Here is a 25,541-nt window from a genome sequence, read left to right as displayed (position 1 = left end):
GATTCTTTATGTACCTTTTTGAGTATACATTTATATTCAACATTTTCGAGGACTTTTGAGGGAGAGAACGGCACTCTAGTATAAATCATTGTTTCACATGCATCCTCCTCTCCCGTTATCGGAATGGGCGCATATCTATTCCCGATAAAAGCTGAAACAATTCCGGTAACTCTGTCCTGGTAATATTTTTCTACAATAAAGCCAGAGAATCGATGTCTATATCATCACGTTTATCGTCATTCTAATTTTTCCTGTTTAGCTCGCCAGAATATAACAATATTGAATTATTATCTTTCTACTGGGAAAATAACGGAATATCTAATATAGGAATATAAAATTAATTTTTTATATGTACATATGAAATACATATATAAATTCAAGAAAATTAAGAAGACAAACTTTTCTTTTTTACAGATTATGAATCATTCTATCTTTAGAATTCTTTTTGTAGCAATTGTATGTATTCGGCATATATAACTACCAGTTAATTATAGAACTCTGAGAAATTCTCATTGCGAAGGGATTTGCATGCAATGTTTGGGTTTCTCCGAGTTTCATTATAACAGGGACGAGAACGCAATTAATACACCTTTCTCTGTCTACGGCATTGTTTGATTTGGAGACACGCACTTACCGTAGTCTCTTTTGCAGTACTTGTTGAGATTTAGCCTCTTCGTGCTGGCGCGGCACTTTCCACACTGATCTGCAACAAAACGAAGTAGAAGACAAATTACATCGCTTTCAGTGACTTAATCAATTTATGGCGGTGCGGGTTAAACCGCGGTAGTTAATTCCCTTGGGCACGCAGACATTGGCGAGCGAGGAAACGCGTCGTTAGCAAAGTGTTCTTTAAACTGCGCGCAGAATACAATTCGGTCGAGTCAAACAATTGACGTAATTGATCTTTGTACAGAGGTTATCAAAATGATGAATCGACCACTATTATGGTAATCATCGTGGTACATCTGGCTAAAAATATTTCTCTTTTTAGACGCAATCAATGTGCAATAAATAAATTATTATTACTCATCCAAGAATGGTCAAGATTATTATTGTCATGTGTAGTACTTGCTATAAATAGGAATAATTGATTAAAATAGCAGAACAATCATTTTATTATCTATTATTTTATCATGTATTAAATGACATGACAAAATAGCAATATGATCGATTAAGTTAAACTCTAGTAAAATGGTATTTACGTCTGCATTTATGAGAGATTCATCCCTTTATTAAAGTTTTCGAAAACAAACATTAATCGTTCTGCATCTCTCCTGAGATACTCTTGCGCGTTTCAATCCTCAGAATTGGAGATAGAGCAAGACCACAAGATACTTTATAAAGCAAGGGATTAAAGGGATCGACTAGCTGGATTTCTCCGGCTAGCCGCAATCCGCAATGGTTTTCAAACAATTCAATGTTCAAACAAAATAGTCTGCAAACTCTCTGCCTGTTATATATACATAAAAAGATAAATAATAGGATTATTTCGGATTCATATCAACATTGATTTTAAAAGTCTGTCAATCACAAAATATATTAAAATGTTTATTCAGACAATATTTTCAATTATTAAAAATGCTTTCCGCGGAAATTAACAATAAGTTTCAGAAATTATAGATGAGATCATATATAAATATTTTTGATTTGATTTTAAGTAAATTTAAAAAAGTTAAATCTTGAAAAATATATAAATTAAAGAATATTTACAATAATTGGAAATTGGAAAAATTGAGAGACAGGTGCAAAGATCTTTCTACGATATTTTCGCTAAGGAAAAAAAAAAAAAAATCAAAAAATTCACAAATGAAAGATAATTGGCTAACTTTAGAGCAGTCTATATAATAGCAAGTAGTAATATACGTGCACAGACGAGATTGTGATATCAGAGACGAGATACTGGGCGAGTATCGTGACGTCACGCAAGGAGCCTTCGACCTCGTGGTCGCATACACATTGCAGGCACTTGAGTTACTTCAGTTCGTCTCGTCGCGTCTCGCACTTGACACGGCCCATTATCATCCACCGGCGTATATCTATCCATCTATTATCTAGCTGCGCGACTATCCATCCATTATATCCCGTACGGTCATCGCGTCCCCGCATCTCCGCGTCTCGCAGCTGTTCAATTAATTCTCCGAGAGTAATGTGTTATAGTCTCGACTACCACGGAGACCAAGAGAGGTGCGAGTCAGCACGGTGACTAGGACGAAGCAAACTATAAAATACTTATTTTAAGCGCGGAAAAAAAATTCAGCGTTTATAATGATTTTTCGGAAGAAAAAAGGAAGAATTGGAGAAAGTTTAGAAAAATGGAGAGAACTCCAAAGAACAAAGTAATGAAAACAATAAAATTTTTTCTCATAAATTAACACAAGTATAATGTATGATATGTGGAGCTTTTTGAAATAATTGAAATATTATTAATATACATAAGGCAAGATGTTAAATAATAAAAAACGTCTTTAATTTCGTTAATTTTCGTTAATTTAATCATACATTGATAAAAGACAAGAAAGGATAAATATTCAAACTGAAAACATATGAAAAGTTCTTTAAAAAAGTTCTTAAAAAAAGACGTATATATTTTAAGTTTGATTTGATTGTCTGTTCGGTTTTATCTCACTTCCCCGAATTAAAATTAAAGACTGCGATTGCGGTCCAGAGAATATGGATAGGCAGATGCGAATCGAGAAACGTGACGTACCCAATGGGCGTATAAAGCTAACTACTGAATTAGCGTGAATGGTCCACCTGGTGTTGGCTAGCTGCCTCGCAATACCACATTGACCTTCACTCGTTTGTACGCTGCGTTTGCCGGATTGCGCACGTGTCGAGGATTGAAAGAGAATGATTGATCGGCTGACCGGCAGCATGATCGAGAATTACCCGTGAGATCGGTAGACTGTTGCTCGATGCGTTGATTTATCGCCAGCGACGTGGCTAGATTTCATAACGCGGAGACAGTAGCTGCGAGAGAGTTTTCTAATGTCGGATCTAAATTTGTCATGGCCCTATATAAGTTAGGACATCAATTCTATATGAGTGAGATGCTGTTTTTTATCAAATAATAAATTAAAAATATATATTTAAGAATCAAAAAGAAATTATATTAATAATTTCTTATATAAATAGTCGCACACAAAAATATATGCACGCTATTCAAACGAATGGAGCAATTGATCCATTGCAAAATGTCTAATATAAATTATCAAATTATGTCTATAATAAGCTTTCGCATTTAGATAAATTTCTGTGTAAGTTTTCAGGATACATCAATGCATATATTGTATTTCGTGAAATTCGTTATTTATTTACGCATCGCGAAGTGTATCGATGTATGTAGTAATAAACCGCACCGGGCAGGAAGTTGATGCGGGAGAAACATGTGTGTGCCAAATATTTAAAACCGCGCAATAGACGCACCGAAAAATATTTGTTTTTCGATGCAAGAGAGAGAAAAAGAGAACAACCGGTTCTATCTCGTGCGACGCTGGCATTTTACGATTTCGAACATCGCGCATCCGGTTCGCGAGAATAAGCGGTGGATGGTAAGAAAAAAATGAAAAGAAAAAAAAAAGAACAAAATAAATTACGGAGAGTAAAGATACATTTCTTAGACCGAGTGATGGAATGTTCATGCGAGACAGTCGACGCAATGTCCTTTATGTTTTTTAGAGTATATACATTATAATAAGATTATGTTTAATCTTATTTTATTTGCAAGTTTTGTAGCAAAAAATTCATATTTTTTATTTTATACATTATACAATTCGCGACTAAAAATTTAAATATCTCTCTCTTCATACTTTCTTATTTAATTATTCTGAAAGTGTTGAATCTTTTGCAGGCTTCTTCTGATAAGATGAGAGATTTTGAATTTACAATTTATTTTATTTTAAAGTGTGTTTCCTATATAAATAATAAAAACTTGTATTTTTTATTTTACATAAGAGTTATGCAACATGTGCAACAAAATTTATTTGTATATTTCTCTCTACATACTCTCTTATGTAATTTATTCTGAAAGTGCTGAATCCTTCGGAAGCTTCTCCTCACACAAAATAAAATCATGAATTTACATCTTCCTATTTCTCAAGAGAAGATTTGCGCTGGCCGCATACGTGCGCGGTTCACACACTATCCTGATCGCGTGCGAAAATGGTTCACGTCAATCCCATATAATTACGATTAGATGCATTGGAGAAAATTAATCCTTCTCTCGTGGCCGGTGCTCATTTTAACACTTGGTGGTTAGAGATTTAGCGGTTACGCGCTGTCGAAGCAAGCAAGATACGTACACCCTCCTTATTTATCTCGTTCTTACCTGATAATTCCACCTCTGCCAATTCTTGTCTTCCGGCTGCTCGGTAACTATATTCTAATTATTATAACGCTTCTCTCTCTTACAAAAGACTGAACACGAAAAAAAGAGAGGAAAAAAAAAAAATTTTTTATCATACGCGTGATTATGTAAGTGTGAAAATATGAGCGAGAGGATATGCGAAAATAATTCACTCGTGGCTATCTACTTGCATTGGAATCTATTTGAGATTTAAAATAATCGGAAACTGTAATTTCAATTCATTCGTTGTTACATGTTAATGTCATATATAGTTTTAAAAGAGAACAATTATGGAAAATCGTTGTGATATCGGAAGTGTGCATAGTGATTTCATACTCTTTTGTTAAATTAAATTGGAAGTGAAAATAAAAATCGTAAAAATCTATAAGATTCAATATTAAATATTTTATGAGATTCGTTATGAGATTTTATCATCATTTTTATCAAAAGTTAAATTTCAAATTTAACAAATTATATTTTTTGATAGTAATTAATTATTGAATATTTATCGAAAAATGCAAACGAAAGTTTCATGCAGTAAATGTGAACATGGCTATTTTCTCATTTCAAAACAACATTGTTGATATGAGATATACTTGCTTATACAAACTTTTTCCTGCTTTTCATATTAAAAAATATTGTATCATTTGTTTTACATTTTTTTGTAATCTTAAGAAATATATGCTTTTAATTGGTATTATTCTGAGATTAGCAGCACTTTTTAAATATCAACAGAGGTTGCATTATAAAATGTGAAAAAAAAACATGAAATTTTAAATATAATAAATTTCAGTGCATGTGACAAATAACGAACTCCGATTATATATTCAGCAATATATAAATATTGCGGAATTGAAAACGATTAAGAATATAATTATCCCATTCACACATCCGCAAATAATTTATAAATACCTTTGTGTCCCATGATATTTTGAATTAATAATGTTCACAGCATCAAGCGCAGGAGTAATAAACGTGTACACATATAAAAAATCTTGCTTAAATAACCGCACAGACGAATGTATAAAAAAAGAGAGAAGAGATACATATCCATCTGTGAAGAGAGATAAAATTGAATAATATAATGAAATAGAAAAATAAAACGTCTCGACATCATTGTGAACAAAAAAGTTGACTTTGAATTGATCGGAGAATATTCTTGATCGCTCTTTTCTTCCAAATAACCTTCGTATTCTTCTTCCTACGTTTTTTTACATCTTATATTTTAGCATATATCTTTATACAGAGACACGCTTCCGACGTAATGTGCGAGATTGCGCGTACACGTACGAGCACGGGCGCTAATATGCGTCATTCACAAGCGTCCTTTAGACGAATCTGCCATTCTGCCATTCATCCTAGTTCCATTCATCGGCCGACCGTCCCCAAGCGAGCGAGCGATGCGGCACGGCCGGCGCGGCGGTCGGAAGTCGCGTGATTTAGACGCCGAGATATTCGCGTGTAATCCGCTTATATCCAATCGGTGGGCATCGTTAATATGAAGCGTCCGATCCGGGACTTCCTTTGTGCCTTAATCATCGTCAATTTGTAACCGCGTGCGATACGAAAGCGTTTATCAATGATTTAAATTAAAAGATGTTTTTTCTGGAATTAGGAATTATAATTATAAAAAAAATAGTGTTATTAATTTATTCACCTGCAATTTCAAAGTAGAATTTTTTTTTTTAATAGCCAGATAATATGAGTGTGTGATTAATAAGATTATTTAGATTATTTTTACGAATATAATTTCTTGTATCAAATAATTTTGAAAACAGCTCTTGATTGACATGAACAATCATCAGTAATTTTATTAGATATTACATTTTTAGAATAATTTACAGCAAATCATAACTTAGCAATGTCCGATGTTAATTTGAGGGACTGACATCTCGGTATCCGGCTCGGTCTGGGATAAATTCTGGAGGTTATTTTAACCTTGACTGTATGCGCGAATATTTTTAGTCAGCCATATTCTCGGCACATTAATCGTTACTGAGAATGGTTACGCAAAGTGACGTGAAATTTTATGGCACTTGTTTTTATTGAGCTGACCTAATACTATTTCCGTTTTACGGAAGCCATATTGCTGTCAGAGCATGTCCTATTAAATGCGACATAAAAAGGGAGAACTTAGATTATAGATATTTATTCAAACTTTCCATAATGATTTATCTCACTCGCAAAATGCGAAAACTCGCATTTTATAACAAAATCTCATATGTATAAATATTAAATTTCATATTTAATTGCTATTTGTTGTTTACGTATAAACAAATTATGAATAAATTTCTTATATTTATTCTCTTGCATGTAATATTAAATTAGTTTCGAAAACTTTTACTCCGAAGAAGAGAGAACATCGTGAATTTAAATTTTTTCTATCCCAAGGAAAATTCAAGAGAGAGTGCATCCCTTCACTTAAGATTTAACCTTATGACGTTCATGTTATACGGATTCTTTTTAAGCGACGCCGTTCCTCTAGAAGCGGACGTAGATTAATCTTCTGCAACGCGGCGGTGTTTTCCTTGGCAGAGAAACCGCGTCGCGTAGAGGAACGTGTCCGAGGTTTAAAGATGAATTTCATAAATTCTTGCCGTAGTTGCGGTACTTTAAAAGACGCCAACAAAAACATCCATATCAGCTCTCAGCCGCACGAAACGTATACATGAATGAATAAAGAAATCTGAATTTATAAAAATTTGCCCGCGACATAAACGAGGCATTTAACGCAACCAATTAAATCCTTTTTTCTCCCAAGATAATAAAACGTTTGAAATTTATAAGCAATTTAATATTATATTAATCAAAATCTTTATTAAAAAAAAAAAAATAATATTGATACTCTTACATATGTTATATTCTTATCGATTTATTCGCATGTTTATTTTACATTAGACACATACACGCAAATGCACATTTATGTATGTTCCGGCTGATCTTCCTGTATTTCACGCTCAATCTGGCCGAACACACGTGTAGGGGTCCAAAGGTATTTGCAAGACGAGACGTGTATGCGTGTGTTGTATGCTGGTGTTCGTCAACTAAATCTAGAGTTCGCGAGGAAAGATTTCCTGGAAGCCGCCGGGATAAGGAAAGAAAGCTGAGGAAAGAGACTAGGGCGAGCGTGATCCGTGCAAGAGGCAGCCGGTATATTTTCTCGCTCGCCTCATTCAGGTATTCGCGGAATAATGAGATTATATTGCGGCAGAGAAGTCGCGTCTAAAGTAAACTGCAAGTGCAAGTTCTCGCTGCTACGAGAACTGGGAGACGCGTGCAATATACCTCACTCGTGGAATATTTTAATGTCTCCATTCGGGGTTAGACATGGAAAAGGATACTGCGAGAAACCAGAATTAAATTAGGAAAAAGCGCGCGCAATATACGTATACGATGGAAGTATTTTATAATTTAACTAATCTTTGGCAAAGCTTTCTGGCTGCAAAAGTTTACCGTATAAGCTTCTCTTTTTCAAAGGAGAAATGCGTTCCCTGATTTTTTTTTTCTATTTTTAAACCAAATGTCAGGATACTTTTCACAGCAAAATCAAAACGTATATATATATAGTTGGTAGGATATATAATATTTTTAAAAACCATCCAGGATCTTTGGGCTTTTCTCATAAATCTGACATCGGCTTCCGTCCGCAGGAAGCAGAACAGGAGATTGCTTCGAAATCAATTTACTTTGACGTAATTCATCTCCGCGGTCCGTTTGAGAGGGTCAGGAGCATCCCTTGTCTCGAAACTAAAGGCTATCAACTATCGCACTTGATAACGTTTAATAAAATGAACGTATATTGAAATTAACAATTTCGAGAGATCGAAATGCGAATTGAAATCCGAATGAAACTATAGAAATTAGCACGAGAGTTAAATATAAAATGGAAAATTTAATTACAATTATATTATTATATTATTATAATTACAATAAAAATCAATTTTTATTGTTTTTAGGCCGATTTGTATCGTGTGAATTATTTGAATTTTATTTTATAGTAAATTATATGAATTTTATTTATATGAATTTTATTTTGTTTTATAGCGCGAAAACGCTATAAGATATACACACATAATCGGAGGAAAGATATTTTTGCGATTGGAAAGCAGAACAAAAGGGGTAAAGCCGCTAAATTATATCGCAGCATCGAATTTTCCGCGAAACAAACGAGTCGCGCGAGAGAAATCAAATATTACTTTCCCTGGATACATTGCCGAACTGAATCACGCTTGCATATATTGCATATGCCGCACGTACGAAAATATCCAATTTTCATAGGACGAAATAAACCTTTATCGAATATCGTGGTCACGCGTGGAAATGCGCTATGTGGTATGCCGTTTCGACATCTGCGATGGAATTTCTGACGTACTAACGTATTCCCCGCTTCCACGCATTCGCGATGTTACGGGATGTAATTACGCGATTCTCGTGGGTATGAAAATACGGTCGATCTAACAGACATAAACGCGAAATTTATGCTTCGTGCATATACCATGTAGGCAGGTATATTAAGATGATTGTGACGCGCACATATATATCGCACGTAGGTAGAACGTACCACTGTATAATGTCATAAAGCTTATAGAACAGAACAGTGCTTAAAAGCTTCTTGTGAGCTGAGAAACAACGGTAAATTAATGAATGTTGCGTAAATTTATGTTTGTAAATTTAGTTAATTCTCGCTTTTCTCATCCCTTCTCGCTTCTCTATCATCATACAGATTCCTGCTATGTTTCCTTGGATAGTAGCATATTGTAATTGGGTCGGAATTTTAATCATGCGAAATTGGCGACAATCGTTGCGACTTTTCTCTCATCTTTCTCTTCCGTTTAAAGAATTCAAACTGATTAAAAATTTTACAGAAATTTCTCATATGCAATGTAATATCAAGCCAGTATCACGCACTTCGCGCGTCATTGATAGACTATGTCTTAAAATATTATATATTCTTTGGATCTTTGTTAAATTTTCCGAATGCAACCGCATCAAGTTTTGGCATATGATACGGACACTATGTGACAATAAATATCCTATGACTACAAATTTCCATAGTCTATTCATCTGTATTAGATAGTTACGTAAAAAGAAATCACATAGAAATATAAGAAAAAGCACGAAAAATATATAACGTGTATTTTTAAAATCCTTTTTTGATTTATAATTAAAAATTAATTTTAACAACTTTCTCTCCATCTCTATAAAATATTATATTAATACTTGCAATAACTATTATTCGAAGTGATATAATATCGCAAATGATTCATAAGTCGTTCTAACCACAAGAAGAATGATATTATGATTGCACTTCTCATTTTCTTCTCGGTGACGTGTCAATCAGTCATCTGTCTGTCAACGGCATTTGACGCAGGATAACGACATGGTTATCCGGAGGATGATATCGGATTTACTTTAAACGATGGGGATATTCGATGAAACGGCGAGGAACAATCGCCCTTGGGTCAATTTCGAGATCCACCTTTTGACCGATCGATGTAATCGCTCGTTCGGAAAGCTCGATCTTACGGCACGACTGATTTGGCAAAACGATTGGCGTGGATTAACGCAAGTTGATCAAACACAAAGGACGTTTCATTGGTCGGGAATTAAACGGATTATCGTCTCAGTTGCTCGCCGTCGCGATCGATCCGCGTTTGCGAACGCGATCCGTTCCGTCCGTTGTCTCGTTGCGTTACAGTACGTCCGTTTCCGCATGCTTCCGTGCCGCTTCCGCGCATCCGTAATACAGTTCGATGGCTCGGTACATCCCGCCGGCGAGGAAATCCCCGCGAGTAAACTGTCCGACCAAACTGTGCGCAAACTTTACCGGCAAGATCGGGGAGATTTTCCGCCAGCTCGAGCGTTTCATTCTGAAACAGGAAGTCCGGCTCTATTCGTGCGTCCCGCGAATTGTCAAGCGGATCGTAATTCGGGATCTAAACTAGGAGCGAATGATGTCATTTCGGATCGCTTGTTACGGTAAGTTGCGCTGCTTCTTTTCGACACTCGTTACTCGCGTGTTCAATTTTTATTTTGTAAAGTCGATCTGCGAGAAAAACTATCTTGTTCTCTCTCTTCTTTCATTTTATAAAAAAATTTTATAATCGTAATCAAAATATTAAATTAATAGCATATTTTATAGTTAATTAAGTTATATTATTATCCACATTATTTATAAGAAATTTTTTTCTACAAACTTGATGCAATAAAATTAATATTACAAGAATGGATGTGCAAAAGAGAAAATTAAGAAAAAGGGTAAAAAAGCAAACAAAGAAACGTATCTATCTCTATTCTAACGGCGATTGAGCGGTTTCAGTTCTATCCACTATCCAACTACCGCAATTACTCTCGCGGTCATCTCTATATTCCGTGTCGTGTCCGAACTTTGTAATTCAGTCGAGCGACGCGATGGCTTTGATCAATAACGCACAAGTTCTCACAAATTGTCTGATGCATGTTCGATTGTTTCACGACGTTCACCGGCGATTCGACAAACGATAAATTGCTTGTAGGCCGTATTGTCACACATCACATAGTGACATGATATTGACGTGATATACATAGTTGTGCTGTCTAAACAAAAAAAACAGTAATCGAATCATGTGTAAAGACATAAAGATCGATATTTTCAGATTAATCCGCATCGCGCGTTTATTGGATGCAGAATCTCAAAATTACTTCGTACCTGAAACAGTAATTCAATCCATTGCTGCAAAGCTGCGGATAATGAAAACGATAAATTCGTATAGGAGCGATAAAAAAAAATATTCGCGAATCGAGTTTCGCGTACAATACATTGCGGAAATCGCGCGCTTCTCGGTTGTAAAGCTGTAAAAAGTGAAGGGAGAAGATTGGGAACTACGCCAAACAAAAATCCACTCCATTCCTGTTTCGCGCACAACCGAACTCTCTCTCTCTCTCTCTCTCCCCCTCTCCTTTCTTCGATAAATCTCTCCGTCAATCTGTCTCGCTTCGATCGCGTCCGGAATTTCGGAAATTTCGTTCGGTAGCTTCGGCGAACGTGACCGTTGTGCCGTTGCGCGCGCGGAATTTTCGATATTTTTATTCGATAACGCGCCCGCCGGCGGCCCATCGCGGGGCATCTCGATTGAATTTCAAACGAAATTCAAATTACGTTTAATTTGGTTAACTACCGATGAAGGAGAGAAAGAGAGAGAAAGAGAGAGAGAGAGAGAGTGAGAGAGAAAAAACAGATCGAGACAGCTCGCGCGTGTTCCCGACGCTCACGTGCGGTTCCGGACCGATTCCGATTCAAAGCCGGGGGTGCGTTATACGAATTCTATTATCGATCAGCACAATATGCACGGTTTATTAAAACGGCACGATATTATAAACAAAGCATCGTTCGTTTTGCTCGATCAACAATCATGTTTCTGCGAATAAAAATATCGCCTGAATCGAATTTGTTGCAAAAAGAGTTATGGGTAACGACTATTTGACATTTCTCTATCGAGAGATATCTATTATTGAAATAAATTTTTTTTACATCATTTTCGGGATATTTTATATCTTTCTTCGCAAATGTATGTATCCGAGATATTACAGAGAAATAGAGTATTATAATATTATTTATATTACATTGCATAAATTTTTAATTTTTGACTCCAATTAAAAAAATCTTAATAATCACAATAAAATATATACTGCTAAAATATTATTAAACAAAAATGTAAATATATAAAATTTATTATTATTGATTACTTTTTTCTGATTATATTTTCAAAAAATAGTTGATAATAAAGATACTAAAAATATGTAATTTCTTAGCATATCTCTTGATATGCCTAATAATACATGATAAAAAAAATAAACAAAAAAAGCTTGTGTTTTTTTTTTCTCTCTCTCTCCCTCTCTCATATATAAAAAAATATATTGTATATATACGCGTTTCTACTTAAATTCTTTTCTAAAAATTCGTAGCACTTTAATTTTCCGTCAATACAAGTTCTGCGTTTGCAGCCTATGCGATTCTTAAAATTATTTATCTCTTCGATATTCGATAATGCGTTATCAGCGGTCGCCAGGAGCGCCGGTTGGAAGTGGAGTCGGGTGAGTACTTGTCGCTGTCGGAACGATACGGGGTAAAAGTCGGGGATGAATCGGTGTGCGGACCGTTTATTATTGCCTCGGTGCCCGGGGTGCCCGGAAACGAGTGCCGGGGTGTCGTCGGGGTTCATCGCGTAACCGAGATAAAAACATAAACGGCGGACGAGTCGATCGCGCATCGACGTTCCCGCCTGGCGGCTCGCGGAGGATGAATATTTGACGATGTGTTTGCGGGAATTGTATAACGGGTGTTCCCGCGGGCGTTGTTAGCCGGAGTTAATCAACGCTGCTGTCTCGAAATGCAATCTCGCGGCCGCGTCGGATGGGAGATCCAATCCGTAACTTAAAAATTTGTTTCATTACGCGCTGTGGCGATAGTTAATCATTCGATCTTGGCGTATTCGCTCTTCGAATGATGCTATAAATAAAAATATCAACGTGTATATATATTTTTCCATCGCGTCGTATTTAATTGCTATGAATACATCAATAAAGAAATAAATCATATTCCAAATAATAAAATATTTATATTTCACCCATATTTTTATACATATAATCTCGCTAACGAATTTATGATAACAAAATTTATAATAGAATTTTAGCACACACTAGAGATTTAATTTAATAACTTTAAAAACTAAAAATATGGTGTTTAATCGAATTATTTTGATAAAAAAATATTTTTATAAAGAAATAATTATTCTGATTTTTAACAAAAAAAAAGCATATTTGTTTATCCAATGCAATTATTTAAAAAATCCTGTATTTTGACTCGTTTTTGAAATATATTTTCAATTAAATTTTATCTGGTTAAATAAATTTTAAATAAATTTTTTTTATTAAGTTCCGTTTTAATTCTACTTTATTTGCAGTATAAATAATTCAATAATTATCAATGTTTTTTTTTAATTTGTTTACTGCAATTGCTAATATTTTTAAAGAGTTTTCCAATATCTGTTCAAAAAAAAACATCTCGTGATTCCTAGGACACCTTGTATAAGTGCGCAAATAGACGCATCGAAACAAGGCGTTTTCGTTCGCGTTATTTGTACGTCACACCTCCCGGGTCTCTCATTAAAATCCACCTCTTGAAGGCCTGCGGACAGGCTACCCTGAAATGAGCCCTCCGAGCGGAACTGGCGTCTCCGCTGTCAACGATTAACAATCTACGGGTGCCTCGTTTAATTTTTGCCATCCCGACAGACGAGCGACGAACTAAGCGACGCAAAACAAATATTTTTTTTTTATATATATATTTAGACGAGAGACGTTGATAAAGTATAATAGATATTTTGTGAGTGTTCCTGAAAATTTTTTAAGAATATATTTTTTGATAAGATCGGTATTATATATAGCAGTAGTAAAAATTTAAATAAAAATCTAATTTCAATATTATTTAATATTTTGAATCTCAAAGAGGATTTGCTAATTAAAGTTCTTTACACTACTTTAATTCAAGAGAGCCTTTTTAATTTGAAAATTAATTGCGGACAAAGCAATAAATAATTGCAATAGGAAAAATTGTGCTGTATAATCTTTAATTAGATTTTCACAGAAAAGATGTCAGTGTATTACATTCTTCTAAAATGTACTTTTCATAATTATTTTGTCACTGTTAACAAATATTCTATAAAAATAATACATAAAAAAATTTTCTATTTTTATTCTGAAAGTGAGATGAAGACTTTTTTTTAAGATAGCTGACTTTTTTTCCCCGCACAAGCATTGTGCAAAGATTTTTTATTCTTGAACTGCCTCGCATTCGTCTTACGAATTACGATAGAGAATCGTGCTCAACAATCTAATACTAATACATTATTCCACGATCCGGTCTAAGCATCGCGTCGTCGAGCACAACTTCGATAAATTAGTAAATTGCGTTTCGTGCATGGAATCGAAAACGAAGTCGGGGAGGAAGAGGGGGCGAGTCACACGAATCGACAGATAATCGTTTCCGCAATCTAGTTTCTACGAAGCTCTACATATATCGTCTCCTTTTCGGCGGGCCGCTAAACTCCGGGAGTTTCTTCCATTATTCCGGGGAGAGATTGTCTCGCGGGATCAGTCGGGAAGATTTAAACCGATGCGCCGAAATCCCCTTCGAAACTCGAGACAAATAGCTCGAAATAAGTATACGAATGCAAACCGAAGGACCAGTCGATTTATCGGCTCGGTATAGTGCCGCCGATACTATCGTTCAGCTACGTCGAGATCTAACGGCAGCATCTAAGGTCGCCGGAATGAATTGTCAACCTCGGTGGTCGTTTTTCTCGCTCGGATAAAATTCGCTCAATATTGCCGAAGTGAAGAGCGAAAGTCTCGTGACGCGAACAAATATGCGATATTTTATCGAGACGTCATATGTGTTGGAAAAATATCTCTTACATATCTTTACGATTTTTTAATGATAAAGTATATTTTATTTTGTTAGAAAGTATGAAAGGCATGAATCAATCATATAGTGACGTTTTATTACACACCATTTTTTCTTTCCCTAATTACATCATATTACATGTAAATATATGCTTTCTTCAAAATATGTCAACTCCTAAGATTCATTTAGTGCTTTGTAAATGTACCGAGTGTATACTTTGTCCGATTTACATTCCTGTCAGGACTTGTTTTCTTTAGAGTTTATTCACATTAGAAGAAGATTAATGTTTCCGGTAGCTTCTTGCAAAGATTATGAGTATACGTGACGTCAGATTTGTCTCGGCTAGTACACGATTCATCATGGTCTAAATGTGCTTCTAGCTGGCTACAGTATTACACAATCCCTTGTGACATTTTGCTAAAGCGTTAAACCACATAATAAAAGCAAGCTACTAGGAAAAGTCATAAGCTACTTGTAAAATAAACATTCATTCTGTTTCTGTAATCCTGTTATAGTCATAAACAATTCGTTATAACTCCTTGTGTCAATTTAATGTTTACATAAGTCTTTATAAATTATATAAATCTATATAAGTCTCTATCATATTAAATAATCAAATCTTTTGTATCGCTGTAGAAAAGAATACTCAGAATATACGTTATTTGCGCATTTTATTCCAACCTCGTATACTGTCTCGACGCCGAGACAATTTAATTAATTATGCGTCGCACAAAATGCACGCCCCCCATTTACCTGTCACATACCCTCCTTTGTTCCTTTCGTCTCGGGTCGAGACGTCAGAGACGCGCACGATGCCAACGCGCTCGCATGCTCTCATAAAGTTACGTCTTAATTATAAAAGGTCGGCACCACCGTGTGTGCCTCACGAGACACCTTAAGCACCTTATAGCGGCCATGTGGGACCTTAATGGGCGCGTGGGTGACTGCCAGCGCTGTGACAGCGGCGGAGGGGAATCTACAGTTTTTCGCGCGGCCGCCCTTGAGGCAGAGAGAACCGGCGTTGCCCGCGGGAGTGAGCAAGCACGAGTCCTCTTAAACGCAAGACACATTCGCTTCGAAATTAAACGAGCGCGATTAAACGTGCAGGCCTTAAGGCCAGAATTTACGCGGTGCAACGCGGATCTCGATTACGGTAATGTTCATTTGCACGACAAATCATTAAACCGCAACGCGCTCGGAGCAATTTGAAAACATTCCGAAAAGTATGAACATTCCGTACATTCTTGAGCCCGTCACTTGTGTGTGTATGATAATGTAAAATATACACCGTATATATTTCTCATTATTTTTACATTGATTATTTTAAAATACATGACATGTATATTTTCATTGAAACTGGTCCATTAATGAATAATTTATATGCAAGTTTAATTTATGCTCTATCAACAAATTTAATTTTATAAAGCTAATAATATATTGGCACAATATAATTTTCTCTTCGATAAGTCTCGAATGAAGTTTCTCTCAAGAAATTGTTATTAGCAAAACGAGTATGTTGCAATATCGCATATGTAATTCGCTATTTAAACCAATTTCACGCGCGAGGAAGTTTAAACAATAGAAACAGTCCCGTGGGCTACCAAAAACACACCCAAATATTTCATACCTAACTATGGTTACAAACTGGTTTACTCGAAACGGTTTGCTATTTACTTATACCTAGCTAGTCGAGTTCTGCACGAGAACGCGAGTGACTTACTTTCTGTAATTACGCTAGTTTGCCTCGAAGCGATTTCTACTGACTAATTGCGATTGTAAAGTGAGTTTTGTTTTTTTTACGTGGCAATCTATCAAAATTATTGTAATTTACATTTGATTCTTACTCCGATAAAAAATCAACAAGCGTCAATATTATAAAGAGATAATATATGACTCGGCAAGTGTTTCAAAAGCGTTCTTACAAAACTCTTGACCATCTTTATATTATTGTTTGTACATTTCAGAGAATATCAATTAATAATTTAAATGCACATAAATTATTTTAATCTTCGAAAATTATAAATTTATTTAGTCTTTAAGTTGGTTGAGTTTTATATTGTAAATTGTTTCTTTCTGTTACCGTGTTTTGATATTTGATAGTCATTGTGACAAGATTAACGTGGGATACTTGTAAGTCTAAAGGTTCCCAGGAATTTTCAAAAGAGAATTTTTCTATAATTTTGTGATAATACAGATTCATCAACTGCCTGCAAATTTCGCAATAAAATATCGAAGAATTTGTATATATGTATATAACTTGTGATACATATTTATTATATCTATATATATCTTCGCAATATATAAAATATTTCCGTAATGAAATATTTTTCACATAAAGTATGATATTTCTGTGTGTTATACTTTATATTAATATTCTGTACTAAAACAATAACTATATAATTTCCTAAATTGACATATTTCTATATCATAATTTATAAATATTCTGTATAGTTGAAAAAAAATCGCAAAATTCATGATACAAAGTTATGGTTTCAAAGTTCGCGTTATCGCGTGCAAGGCTCATTATAGAGAAAAAGTTCGAGTCTATTCATAGAAACTCATCATCAGCTAGCTCTCATCTCTAGCGAGTTTCACGAAAGTCCGCGAGATAAACAGATAAAAAGAGAGAAAGAGAGAGAGAGAGAGAGAGAGAGAGAGAGAGCTGGGGACCAAGGGATCTCGCCATATATAATGTAACTTCGGCGAAACTTTCGTAATGCGAAGGGACAGGGCGTGAGTGTGGTAATGACGACGGGGTAAGGATCGGGGGACGGGTCAATTAGTCTTGATTTAAATTAGCCACGGCGGCTGGTAATTAACTTTGGTTTAGGGCGCCCGACCGGTAAGCCAGCGCGGTAATAATGACGATAATTATTATTGTAGGTTCGCCACGTGCGCACGTAGAGAGTATCGGGAACAGCACAAGTTCCGAAGAAGCCCGAGGACGCGGTCCAAGTTCGAAGGCGATCGCTAGGTGCTACGATAACGGATATTAGATTAAGCCGTTGATGAGTTCCTGATGGTGAGTCAAATTACCGCTTATACGAAAACTCGAGAGGAAGAGAGTAAGGGAGTAAAGGGGGAAAAACGAAAACATCGAGGAAAAAAAAATTAATTCTTCGCGTTACGGCATAGAAATCGAAGGTTCAAATGAAATAAAAAGAAATCTCCAGACTTCGGAAAATTTATAAAGTCTTTAAAGTGAGAGCGAGTTATGTATCCGATTTTATCAATATATGAAATCAGGAAATCTTTGGATCAGAATATAATTCGAAAACGAGATAAGTCCATAATTTAATAAGAAGACATGTTATAAATATGAAATCGTATCGAAAATAGATCTTTCGAATTATGGGATTACTTCACTCTTGTAATTCTTAGCAATTTATCAAAGAATCACCGGATAGATAAGAATTACAACTATGATGTGGAACACCCTATATCGAAGGAGCGAAACTGAAAAGCCGCGCTAGAGAGCAAAGTGTCAGCGGGGTAATTAGGCTTTTACGGTGATTGAGAATCTCAGCGTCGTCGACGTCGTTCGCGAATGAGTGTCATTAAATCGTGTCGTCCGCCGGGCGAGTATTAATCAAACGGAGTCGGTGGTTATCGATTCGAGCGATTTGTACTGTCGCGCGCGTTCACGACCCGACAAAACGCGAGCAAATCGAACGTAAACTGCAGTTAATTTTGACACCGGCGATTACTCGCCGCGGCAACTGAAACGCGCGAATTGACGGAGCTCGTTATCCTCGCGCGTTAGCGTCGCTGTTGATGCTTTCGCGCTTAATGATTCGCATTTATTCAGTGACACAAACAAACTGATAAATATTTTTAGATACTTTAAATATCCCGAGATAAATTGAAGACCTTAATATTACGCATTCTCACATCTGTCGAAAATATTGATATAAAAATAATCAAATTTTCTCTCTCTCTCTCTCTCTCTTTCTCGCTCATTATAATTTCTATAAAGATCTATAAAAAAGATATTATATATAGAATATAAAATTTTTAGCAGTTTATTTTTTTTTTCTTGGATCTAGAATTAAAAATTAAGATTTTTCTGATAATTTTAAAGATAATGAAACGCATTTTGAATGGAATTCCGCGGATTAACGGAGACGGGCGAGCGTTTTCTCTATTTCACGCTTCTCGCCATTCCATTTCCTCGATCGCTTGTGTCCTTTCAACTGCCCGTATCAGCGAGAAGAGCTATACGGGCGCAAAATTTCAATTATCTGAGAAAAATCTCGATTGATCCTTGGCGCGAGATTGAACGGCCGGCTATGAAACGCGGATGAGAAAGGAAGATTCAAACGGTTTATCGGCATGTTGGCGGATGAGAGGGAAGGGGAAAAGCCCTGGAATAGCGGTAAAAACCTTTATCGAACGATATCAATTTTTCTCAAACAGCCCGCATTGATGTATACCTTGAAGCGGCTTTAACAGACGAGTTTCGCGTAAACGAGGGAATGCGCCTTCGGGAATGCATATTGTGAGTTATTCGAACATACTGAATGGTGTTAGTTAAGTCTTGAATGCATCTTGCAGTCAACGCGAAGATTACAAGATGCATTTAATGTGCGGAAATCTACATGCAGCTAGATGGACAGATAGATGGAGAGATTTTTCCCCTCCTGCAATGAAATCCCCCGAGGACGATCAAGGATTACACAAAGTAACATATAACTGACAGCTTAATACAATTATAAGTGCATAATTTTTGAGTTAGAAAACTTGATTGATGGCTAGATTGAACGCGTAAGTCTTGCTTTAAGATCATTAAGTTTCGTACTTGTATTAGTAAATTGATCGCGTAAGTTGGAGAATATAATGGTCAGTTTTGTCAACGTCGGTCAACTTTAATCTACTCTGGTGGAGAATCGCGTAAACAACAGATAAAGTCAGTCAGCTGTTACCGGACTGAAAATAATCGTATTGTGCATAGTTTTCTTTTGAGATATTTTTTCGCAATTTTTCCATGCACAAACACTTTTTTGGAAATTTCTTTGATATTTTAAAAAGATGCTAGAATGAAAAATCATTGTTAAAATATATTTTAAGCCCATAAAAAATGCTAATATTTTATAATAAATACAGTAAAACTTTTAACAAATTTTCTAAAAACGGAGCTCTATTGAATCCTATAATAAGATTTGAAGATTAAAGGTTTTAAATTTCCAAGGCCGTCGTTCGCGACTCAATATTCGAGAAAAATCGCATTCACGCGACGACCGGCAATAAGTCTCCAAAGTTTCCCTCATTACTTGCAAATCGCTCCTATAAAGCTTCACGTTCGAATATCGCTTTGCTAATTGAGGGTAAGGAAGCATAAGAGCACAGGCTGCGCGGGGATTTTTGAATAATATCGACTAGCCGATTCACTCGACCGGAATAAAATGCCTTAGGCGGTTCTCCATTTTCATATAGGTGCGCGCAATCTTCCCTCTTTCCGCAGAGGATTTACATCGCGACGAGCCACGGGCGATGCGTATGCACGTATCACAACGTACCCGGTATACGTAATTAGATCGTGATTGGTCGCGATACATAGAAGATTATCTCGTACCTGTCGACGAGGTTATCGCTCGAAAATTTTAGCTTTTTTGCTCTCGGATTTTACGACACGTCTTGAAGTTTCTTTTCACATTTATTGTTAATCTTAGCGATTAGAATTAAATCCAGTTTACTCCAAGATGAATGACGTTTGACCATCACAAGTGTCGAATGACACTTACACACTCTTGGATGATTTGACGAAATTTGTTTTACTTTAGCGTTTTAATTTCGCGACAAAATATAGCATTCAATTATCTGTCCAAGAATTTTTTGCGAGAAGGTATTTGTATAAAAAATTATTAATATAATTATATTAATAACTATTATAATAATTTGCATATTTTGAAGATAGGTATCAAAGATTAAAGACCATTGTTCTATATTATACAAGACATGGATTAATAGAAAAAATTTAAGATCTGTCGAGCAAGTTTCTAATCAAAAGTAGTATCGTGTTGTTCTTCCTTCATTCAGCTGCTCCCACGAATCTTCTCTTGCTCGTTAATCTAACGCTACATTTTATAGCCTGCCGAAGGCAATTTCTCGAGTTCAGCGTAATTCGTTGAGTTGAGTTTATCCGCTGTAAGTTTCACGGGGCTTCTTCCGTCTTATTTGAGGTATCGATAGTGCGATCGCGGTCGTTCCTCCATATCGCCGTTGCTTTTATCGTCGACGCCGCAACAATGAAACGCTCGTTCGGCTTTAATAGTCCGCGAAAAACAGATCGATCGCATGCTCGTTCTTGACATGACCTGCTCGTCCCGACGACGAATAGAAAAGTCATTTCCTAGGAAAGTTATTTCCTTTCCCGTTAGCCAACAATATATGGTCATCATTGTATCATGTATGCTGGTCGCATTGTAAGAAATGTGCTGCAAGATGGACCATCCTGCGATCGATAAGATAACTAGACATGATTTTCCGATATCCTTGTCATGCGTTCTGTCTACGTTCCATTTTTTCAATGAAAAATATTTGTTATTATATTGCATCATTTTCTCAATAATATTAATTATAAAATATTCATTTTGCATCTAATAATTATTTCAATATCTTTTTTAATATCTTATTGAAGTGATAAGTATGTAAATAATTATAATAAAAGAATACGAGATTACAATATTTGTTTAAAGACAATTATGTTGAATATTATAAGGCATCTTATGAAAAAATCCTGGCGTCGCCAAGGCTATGAAATCCGCCAAAGAATGCCTTTCGATATCAGCAAGAGAAATGTCTTCTCGAATGGCTCGTAGATTAAATCGAAACGAATAATATCCAAAATTTATATGAACGATAAATTGTGATATTGAATCTCTAAATTAAATTGTAGAATGTGTGCGCGGAAACAGTATTTTTGCAAAAACAAGTGCTCTATAAAAAAATATTAAAAAAAAAAAAAAAAAAAAAAAATTCCAAATTTTGAATTTAAGATATTTAAAATAATTTATAGGATATGTATAAAAGATACCAGTAAAAAAAAACGGGAAAGTCACTTTTTCAAATTTCTCAGAGCACAATTTATGCCACCTTTACGTAGACGTGCGATAATATAATTTTACAGTGCCACTTTGCTTTCGTACATTGCACGCGTTACATAGACAAGAAATTTGTATAAAGTTTCGCGATTACCAAATTAACTGACACATTCGTAGGAAAGTAGAAGATAGCCTGCTATCTTGTTATCTTAAAAGAAAGACAAGTTATTTCTGCACATTCTCTTTGCACCGTCGAAGAGCCGGTGCTGCAGTTCGAGAAATCTTATTGCACGCGCGTGCTATGTTTAGAAACGTGTAAATTACACGCAGGTCATATTCGGCCGAATGATTCCAGGCTCTCCGAGCACTCGTACACGCCTGACATATCGCGCGCGATACCGCGCCGAGTGAGAGGAGAGCGCATCGCCGCTTTAAGGTGCATCCACGATGGAAAAGAAAGAAAACGTGGAAAGAGAGAACGAACCGATGTAGTGTGCAAACAGTGCTCGGGATATGTTTCCCGAAACGGAAAGACCCTCGGTGGACGTTTATCCGAGCGCATACGCACATACGCACACGTTTACGTAGCCGCCGAGGTGTACTTAAACGCGACGCCACGGCGTTAAAATCCTAAACATGGCAAGACATAATAGTTTGTGACGGTACTCTACATATATTTCTAGGCTACATATATTTATAGATCCCTATAAAGGATACATATATTTTGAAAGTTATATACATAGTTATATCAGAATAGCAAGCTACTATCTTCTGAATGTGTTTTATAAAAAACTTAGTTATTTATAATTAGTGTAATTATTTTTCGTATATTTAAACGTTTTATATAATCGAAAATACATTGATTATTTCGTTGAGGAAAAAAGGAGAGAAAACTAATAAAATAAAAGTATATTATTTAATTATTATTAAATAAATATGCATTTATTAGCTGAATAAGTATGTGTTTATTAATTTTATTTCAAATTATATTATTTAAAATTTATAGAATTTGCATTTGTATTAATCAGAATTTAGAATATATAAAATTGAAATCAAACATCATACAAAATTAAAACATTTGCTGAAGAGTCAGATAAACAAACGTGATTTCATACATTGGACAATTTACACATGTCACATATTACCGTCTACTGGACATTTCGAAATATAGTATTGCAAATATTTGTGTAGCTAGCGCGTGCTAATATTGCAATAATAGACCATTATACAAGCTGTACGGTCAAGCACAAACATTATACACAATATGTTTGGATAATATATAATATTTCATGAATCGAGTAATCGTATATGTTTAAATATCTCATGTATCGGACGCGTTCGGTAATAATATATATATATATATATATATATATATATATATATATATATATTGCGTTTAAATTAGAAATTTAAAATGTATAGGGAAAAACGGAATCGTGAACTCGATCAATTCGACGTATCGCGTCGCAATGATCGACGAGGCTCATACTTCGACAGTCATTACACGGCGAAGGAATTTACATTACAAGCAAAGTAGATGTGCGAAACTACTTTGTCCGCGCGCGGTTTAACGAAGCGGCACTTTTCTCGCTTCTCTACGATAACTCGCGCAAGTAAACCGGATTGGTTTCGCGGATGGGCTTAATCGCCGTCATTATTATCCCGCCTGTAGCTCTTTATAGCTCTTACATCATTTTCTATCGGGGCATCGATGTTCGCGCCCGTCAACGGGTCGTTCGATAAGACTGTATGCGAGCGAAACGCGGGTGGAAAAAAATTTAAAGCCACACGAACACGTGAATACGTAAATGAGCACGCGTATTAAACATACTCGGTGACGACTCTCCTTCTTCCTTTCCTTCCCTTTTCCTTTTTGAAGTCGTGTTTCCTACATCCCTTAACACCCCTTCCCCCTCTCCCCTTCTCCTACTTTCTCCCCTCTGCACAGGGGTGGCCCGAAAAGAGGGTTCGCGCGCGCCCCCGAGTTATTATTATTTTCCCGCAGATATATATTCGTGTAAACTCGCGCTTTAATGGCTTGACGTTTATTTCCTACCAGGGTCGGTTTTATCGTGATACAGATACGAAGCAGTTCATCTCAAAAGTCATAGAAGAGACCTTCATCATGAAGTATATTATATATTACGCGCAAAATTTGAACAAACGCAATTCATGATGCGGCATCACTAAAAAATATGATTTAATAGTTTTCACAATGACAGCGTAAATGTTGGCCTTTGCAAAGTGTGCATTTTGAGAGATATAAGAAAACAAGAATTGCAAACATAAAATTATCTACAGTTAACTGCGCGCGATATACATATACGCGATCGCCGAAGGCTTAATTTAATAACAGGTCTTGACGAAGGTTAATTTAATTACAGACCAGATCTCCCCTTTAGATCCGCCAATGTATAATACCCAATATTACCAAATTAGGACACGTGTCATGAAATTCCATCCCTGACATTTGCTTCGAGGTTCAAAAATGTACTTCAGAAGCAGAAGAATGTAAATTCAAAGAATCAATTTCGGATTTTTACATGAAGGAATTTTATTCCATCAAATTAAATTAAATCAATTAAATTGAGAAAATTTGATTAAATTAAATATGTAAAAAATGACACTTATCTTGATCTCCATTTAAACAGCTTTTAATGTACAAAATGCAAATTGTAAAAGTACAATGATTCTCTAGCATAATAAGAATTGTATTACGGAAAGCGTGTAAAGATTCGTGAGGAGCATCAATTCAACCTGCTTAATTCTGTAATTTCTAGAGTGTATTTTTTTGATTGTAACAATTTCTCATACTGGATTTACTGCTTTCGGCTTCCCAGGATTGCGGATCCGATTCTGCTTGGTATAACGTCACAAGCGGAGAAAGAAAACTCTGGGGGCACTCAAATGCATCGCGAGCATGGCTTCTGTTAAGGGTGGAATCGCGCACACGGGAGAAGGCTCCTCGACGGTGAAACGAGATTTTTCGGCTCCGCTTTTACCCATGTACCTTCCTTTGTTCCCATGAATGCCAGTCGAGTGCTCAATGGCGGATCATAAATGTCGGGGCGAAGGAAAGGACCCTCGATTCAGGCAGATGATAAAATACAGTTCGAGATGCGATCGACTTTTCCTCGGCGCATTCCCGATTGAGGGAGATCGAATGAAACTTCTTCGATGGAGAGCCTTACTCTATACTTCGCGAATAAATAACGATGAACGATATCGTAGTAGATTAATATTAATTCGTAATATTTCTATATTTTGTACATTTAATGTAACATCCTACTGTACACAATATTTTGTTAATACTTTCTTCTATTAGAATAATTCGTTTTATATTTTTTTTATATATGTTATAATATAATTCCACCAGCATATTGATTATGAATTTTGGCAGGCGAAGGTTTTATGCTCATTCATTTTTGATTTGTTCCAAATTATTTATTAAATAATTTGTCATATTACAATATTGTTTTTCTAATTTTTTTTATGTTAATTAGCATGAACACAACTTGCATCGCTTTACGATGATAAAATTATATCGAGCAAAAAGTTTAGCAGATTGGAATAACTTGCAGTATATGTTCAAGAATATGATTAACAGCAAACCGTCGTTTATCGATCACATTTCGTAGAAAGTTATTCGTTGATAGCCGCTTTTGCAAATGGTGAAATATGTATGAACGTATTTATGATAATTCCGGCTGAA

The 25,541-nt window shown here is 35.6% G+C and overlaps 3 protein-coding genes across 7 annotated transcripts in view; 1 reads left to right on the top strand and 2 right to left on the bottom strand.

Moving 5' to 3' along the window:
- The window catches only part of LOC126848782 (netrin-1-like), a 169,252-nt gene that overhangs the window by 4,381 nt on the left and 139,330 nt on the right, over positions 1–25,541 (bottom strand). The window contains exon 5 of the mRNA XM_050589972.1: positions 635–703. Coding sequence (XP_050445929.1) covers positions 635–703 — 69 coding nt within the window. The remainder of the gene's footprint in view (positions 1–634; positions 704–25,541) is intronic.
- Positions 1–25,541, top strand: part of LOC126848789 (TBC1 domain family member 14-like) — a 160,744-nt gene that overhangs the window by 18,688 nt on the left and 116,515 nt on the right. The window contains exon 3 of one of the 5 annotated variants that reach the window (XR_007687308.1): positions 17,673–17,811. The exons of the other annotated variants lie outside the window; for them this stretch is intronic. The gene's annotated coding sequence lies outside the window, so the exon portion shown is untranslated. The remainder of the gene's footprint in view (positions 1–17,672; positions 17,812–25,541) is intronic. 5 annotated transcript variants of the gene reach the window in all.
- The window catches only part of LOC126848813 (CD63 antigen-like), a 169,380-nt gene that overhangs the window by 65,809 nt on the left and 78,030 nt on the right, over positions 1–25,541 (bottom strand). The gene's annotated exons all lie outside the window — the stretch shown is intronic.

The sequence above is a fragment of the Cataglyphis hispanica genome, chromosome 4 (genome assembly GCF_021464435.1).
Source record: "Cataglyphis hispanica isolate Lineage 1 chromosome 4, ULB_Chis1_1.0, whole genome shotgun sequence".
NCBI lineage: Eukaryota > Metazoa > Arthropoda > Insecta > Hymenoptera > Formicidae > Cataglyphis > Cataglyphis hispanica.
The sequence above is the reverse complement of the archived record's forward strand: the minus strand, read 5'-3'. Positions and strand labels throughout refer to the sequence as shown.